Here is a 6,096-nt window from a genome sequence, read left to right on the forward strand (position 1 = left end):
TGTTTATGTACAAAATAAACATAAGATGTGTTTAATAGAGTGTTAGTGAGCTAGTGAAAGGTGCTGGTATAGGCTTATTTTGGAACCAGGTTAGTGGTATCCCTTGTTTCTAATAATATGTACGCTAAACTAAGCTAATTGCCTTGCCAAGGTTCTATACACAGATATGAGAGTGGGATCCATCTCATTTAATTCTAAGCAAGAAAGCAAATAAGCATGCTTCTCAAAATGTTGAACATTTTCTTTAAAGTGACTTTACTGTATGTAGCCTACAATACCTGCTTAGAACCAATTAGCAGATAGACAAAGTTAGCGAGCATTTAGCAGCTAAAACATTTAGCAGCTAAAAAGCCAGATATTTTCATCAGGAGAAGGTGCAGACCAAAAACAGAGCTAAAAGGAGAGCGAATGTACATTACATTTGCCAGGTGGTCAGAAACATGACTTAAAATTAATGCGAATGTTGCATTGTGTCTGCTGGATGTGTAAATATGCAACTATTTGCTACTGTAACAAGTTCACCATATCAACGCTACATTATCCTTTACATAATATGTCAGTGTTGTGTTTACAACTTTAACGAATTACAAATTATTGCAGGTTTAAGGTATGGTCATGTAAAGACAAGAACATAACAACACTGCAGTTGTCTATAATCACAGAGAGGAGAAAAAAAAGACTAAAACATTTTGTAACTTTTGTAGGAACAGGAGTCTGTGAGTGTGGGATTTAAGTGCCTCATTGTTCTATGCTGCAGTTTTCAAGCCTCTTTTTTAATGTGCTAACCATCTAATCATCACCAAGTGTGACACAACACACAAGCAAGCAAAAGTAAAAAACAACCTCTGTTGTTTGACTTTTCAAGTTGTACAGACGTGGATTAAATCAAGTCTAGGACTGAAAGACAACTAAGAAAAGTCAATTGTGTAATTACACTGAAAGCCTGCATGGGGGATTATTGGCATAACTCCTCTGCCACCACCGCTGTCCTGTATAACAACCAGGCTGTAATGACTCCAACTTCTGCCTCTAAATGACTTCTAAATTGTCCTTTGCTTTATTATAGCAGTACTTGTTTGTCATGTTTGTGTGTGTGTGTGTGTGTGTGTGTGTGTGTGTGTGTGCGTGTGTGTGTATGTGTTTATGTGATGTTGCTGATTCCAAGCTATTGAGTTGCAGTAAACTGAAATTATTAGCAGAAGGGTGTTTGAGGGTGTTTGACAAGGAACAAATGATTAATCTCTCATATCATGAATTACAATCTGCTGACATTTCATGTCAGTTTTATTGAACATATTTGAAATTACTTCCCAGCAATCATCGCGCCCACTTTGCTGTTGGTGGTTCTGCGTGGTCAGAGGATCAGGGGCTTTTCTCACCGTCAGCTCCAGCAGTTCATTGAGCAGTCCGTTGCGTTTGTTGTGGAGGAAGGTGTTGGTGCTGCCAGACTTGGATATCCTTATCCTAGCCAGTCTGGCTTTCTGGGCGTGAGAAGAAGAAGAGGGCACAGCATTAGACAGGGGTGGCGGGGGGTTACAGAAGATGACTAATGCAGTATTTATTGCTCAGAATCTGCCAACTCGTCACCTAAGCTCTGCAGATTTTTCCAGCTACTACTGTAATTCTTAAACCATCACAATTTCAAATGTCTTTCATAAAGACTTTCTTTATTCTATAATTCTAATATTTATTCTATAGATACTAATCACCAACATACGCTACATACGCTACATGGCCAACAGCATGTGGGCAGACAGGACAGTGCAGAACCTTTCCCACACCGTGTTTGTAATTGTGAGCTTTGGCATGTTGAAACAGCAAAGGGCCCAAACTGTTTCCAGGAAGGTGGAGACAAATCTAAAATATCTGTATTATAGTATTTTGCCAGCAATATTATTTGTACCGGCCTAGCCCAACCCATGACAAAGAGCCCCAGACCAAAAGGTACACAAGAATATGGAAACAGCTAGTCTATTAATCAATAAGTTGATCAACAGAAAATTCACTGGCAACTAGTTTAATTAAGTTATTACATAAGTATTTTCAAGCAAAAGCACAATATACTAACATTCTCTGGTTCGGCTCCAACTTTTCCAATGTGAAGCTTTTCTGCTTTCTGTTGTCTTGGGTTTTAAAAAACGGAATATCTTTGGGTTATGGACTGTTGCTTGCACAAAACAAGACGTTTAGAGATTTCACCACGGGACTTATAAACTAGAAACATTCACTATTTTCTCACATTTTATATATAAAACAACTAATTGATTGTTTGTCAATCAGATTAATTGATCATGAAAGTAATTGTGAGTTGTGGTGGGGGATGTCCACATACTTTTGGGCAGATATAGTTCAGAATCCGATCAAAAGCTGACTTTTCTTTCACAAACTTTCTGAAACAAAAAACACAATTAATCTCACATTGATGTAATTAGATGTGATTTAAGATTTCTGCCTTTTCTTGTTTCATTGATATCGTGTTATTCAAAATTTCTGTTTAGTAATATAAACTCCGGTAAGGGAAACAACAATTTTGTGGAAATAATGAGGATCTAAATAAACAATACAATAAAGAAAGCCTCTTTGAGTCCACAGTCTAAATTGTTTCAGTTTGATTATTTCAAAATAGGCTAATGAAGATTTAACTTAAACCAGAAACTATCAGCAAAACACAATTAAATAACACCAATGCAAAAACTTAAAAACATAACTAAAAAATGAAGCAAATTCAACCAAGGAGGAGGAGGAGTTTACAACAATGCACAAGTCTAATTCAAAAATGTGTTAAATTTCAAAGCCTGTTTGCCAGCTCCTCTTTATCTACGATGAGGTGCGGCAAAAAGATAAATGAGATAACCGAATAGAGCAAGGCAGACAGGAAATGAGAGAGAAATTGCATTGGGAATTTCTTAAATGAAGAGGATATTAGGACAACTCTACGATATACCTCTGCCTCAAGTGCTTCTGAACAAGGTGTGATAATTCTTTAACCTTGTCCTGCTATCTCTATCGCTCCGATAAATGCATTTCAGAAACAGGAGACAGGCAGAGCAATATCTGCTTCCCAGAACCAAATCAAATGTAATGCAATTAGTTTGGATGCTTCAGAAATGGTCTGTCAGACTGTAGATACATGTGAAGGTGTGAGGAATGCTGGAGACTGAAATGTAATAATGATGATTGTGTATGTACGTGCACAGTATGTGAAATGTAGAGGAAGAGGGGAAAAAAAGACAACCATTGACTACCTCCTTCTACGTAGCTTCAGCTAAAGTGTGAATGAACTTTTGTTATTGATCCAAAGCTCGACTTGACACAAGAAAAGAAAGTTTTTTGTCTTCTCTGATGGTCCATTGAGCCCAAATGGTTGTCCAAGGAATCTTTACTCGCAGCTGATGAAATTCTGCATTTGTTTGGAGTCCAGTGGTATGAGCAAGACAGAAGTTTGGAAAAGCCTTGAGACACAAGTTACAAGTCTAATGAAGACTGTCCTGCCTCGAAAAACAACTCCATAGGTGGTTCGTACATGCAGCAATTATGACCCATATTTACATTTTATTGTTAGGCAGAGCCCTCTAATGGCCGTATGTAATTATGATGGAAGCAAAGCAGAAAGTAAGGTACCAAAGTCACAGCTGGGTAATTGTTACCTAGCAGAAATGAATTGCATTTGTTGGGGACTATTTTTAGCTGTGTAGTAATATAAATGTGTGGCTCTACCAAGTATTCACAGCAGGCGAATGGTCTCTATGGGATTGACTAAAATAAACTAAAGTGCACATGCTCAAAGTGGGAACATGTCACCAAGTGCAAATCTGTGTCATTGATGTTTTTTTGTTTTTTTAAGTAACTGGCCAACAATTGAGGGTGATGAGGAAGTTTTTCATGGCTGGAGAAAGGGAAAATTACTCTAAAAATTCTGTATGTTCAGAGACAGGCCTAATGGGCCTCCTGAACACTCCTGTCCAAAGCCCTGTGATCATGGATTCTTGTTTTTTTCATTTTTTTTTTTTTTTTGGGGATATTTCTGCGGTCTTGGTTGACTGAGTAAATTAAGCCAATATGCTCCAACATTACCACTGACAGTCAGACAGCCAGACTGCAGCAGTACAGGGAAAAAGGCATGGCCTGTTCACCACCTTTACCTTCACCTTTTCTCTTTCAGACTTTCTGCTTTATTGTTCTCTTTCTGTCCTTTCCCGATTCCCTCATTTCCGACCTCCTTCTCTTTTTACTCTTTTGCTCCTGTCATGTTGTTTTGCCCTCACGTCTTTGGCCTTTTTTTCCTCGACAACCTGCCATCTCTCAGTGCGGCTCCACTTGACTTTGCTGTCCCATTACCGGTGTGACCTGAGTCCATTTATTGCCTCGACACTCACCGTTTTTTTTTTAGCAGAAATAAAAAGAAACCTGTCTTCTTCTTCTTGCTAGTTTTCTTTTTCAACTTATCACATTCGTATCAGGGGTTGTTTCTCCTGTGAGTCTGTGGGTTGACTGAACATAAAGTCGTCCCCCCCCACACACACACACTATATAGTTAGTAGAGAACGACTATCATTACATCCAATTTAGATTCTCTACTTTCTTCTGACTGTGAAGCTACAATGGGTACATGAGAAGACCTTATTGTTAAGTCAAATCCCCAGATTACTACATAATTGTAATGGGTACCAGCCAACCAACCAACTGTTAGTAGAGAAGAATGAAGATGAATAAGATCTAGAGAGAAAGGGAAGTTTAGGCATGATGGACTAATAGACGAAGAAGAAATGATGAGCAGAGTTAATATAAAACAAATCTTTTCTCCTTTTCTTCCTTCTCTTTCTGTTCTCAAACTTATACGGTAGGGGAAAACAAGGGCCACATATAGCTATGATAGGCGTTTTTTGTGCATTAATAAAAATAGCTCAAAAGGTGCACAGTGAATGTGTTGGTGACTTGCGTACCTTTTACAGTTGTTGGCATAAATACAAGGTAAGTACAGATAATTAGACCAATCCAGCAAAGCAGCTCCTGCACTCTGAGCTCTCCAACTCCAAAACAACGTACAATGTGTTGTACCTTCCTGGTTTGGGAAAGCGGTCTTACTCTGGGTTAAGAGTACAAAGATATTATATCTATCTTAATGAATGCTAAAACAATTCTAGTACCTGGGTTCAAAGCCAATCATCAACTTTGGAAACAGCAAGTTGAGAAAACCCATTTTAGAACAAAGTCCATTCATTCTGTTCTGCAGCTTTCAATCATTGGTGTTAAAATTGTTACTGCTGCCCTACCTGTTGTTTCTAAGTTCAAGAATTAACTTTGAATTTCAGCATTTATGGCCTTCTCATAAAAACTGGTTTGTCTATGGAGTAGAAAGACTTTGGAATTTGTGCTACATGACCAGAAAACAGAAAAAGGGCTGTGGCATTTGCTTTTGCTCAAAAGGTAGAAAACCTACAACTATCAGAATGCACACCACTCATCATTTATGCATACTACCCACATTGTTATGTTACAACTTAGGCGACGCATGGCTGTAGCCGCCAGCAAAACAGTAGAAAAAAAAGAAGTTACTGGATATAAAACATCTAACCACATCTAAACCATCTATGAGAGATGAGTGGCCACCTCCCCAACTACTTTATTGCTTACTGGTCAAATTAAGCCAAACTAGACCACATGAAGGTACAAATGAGTTCATTCCATTGAGTTTAAACTGAATAAAACCCTCTGCTGATTTAAAGCAATATATTAATGAGCTAAGCAGCCACCTAGGATTGTTATATCACTATGGATTCAAACCAGACTTTTCCCTCCTCAATTAGCTATCAGCAGCTGCTCTCTAACTTAATAGCACTCTTATCTAGCCCGGCAGAAAGGTCAAGCCCACTGGGTGACTGTAGTGAGTGGATAGCTAGAATTTAGTACTTGAATGTGAAGGCTATGCGGATGTGTGTGTAAGAAAGAGAGAAAGGGAGTGTGCATGTGTAGAAGGATGTTGAATAATGTGAGTGTGAAGGGCAAAACACTTCCTTTGTGTGATAGTTTTGAAAAGTATGGGATGATGTAAGTAAAGGACAGAAATTTGCAATGCGGATGTACAATTCCTAATCA

At 38.3% G+C, this 6,096-nt stretch overlaps 1 protein-coding gene across 2 annotated transcripts in view; it reads right to left on the reverse strand.

The window, feature by feature from the left end:
* LOC116688178 (potassium voltage-gated channel subfamily D member 3) overlaps nucleotides 1–6,096 on the reverse strand; it is a 71,515-nt gene that overhangs the window by 9,259 nt on the left and 56,160 nt on the right. For both annotated transcript variants that reach the window (XM_032514017.1, XM_032514018.1), the window contains exon 4: nucleotides 1,380–1,481. In XM_032514017.1, coding sequence (XP_032369908.1) covers nucleotides 1,380–1,481 — 102 coding nt within the window. The remainder of the gene's footprint in view (nucleotides 1–1,379; nucleotides 1,482–6,096) is intronic.

This window comes from Etheostoma spectabile, chromosome 4, assembly GCF_008692095.1.
Source record: "Etheostoma spectabile isolate EspeVRDwgs_2016 chromosome 4, UIUC_Espe_1.0, whole genome shotgun sequence".
Lineage (NCBI taxonomy): Eukaryota > Metazoa > Chordata > Actinopteri > Perciformes > Percidae > Etheostoma > Etheostoma spectabile.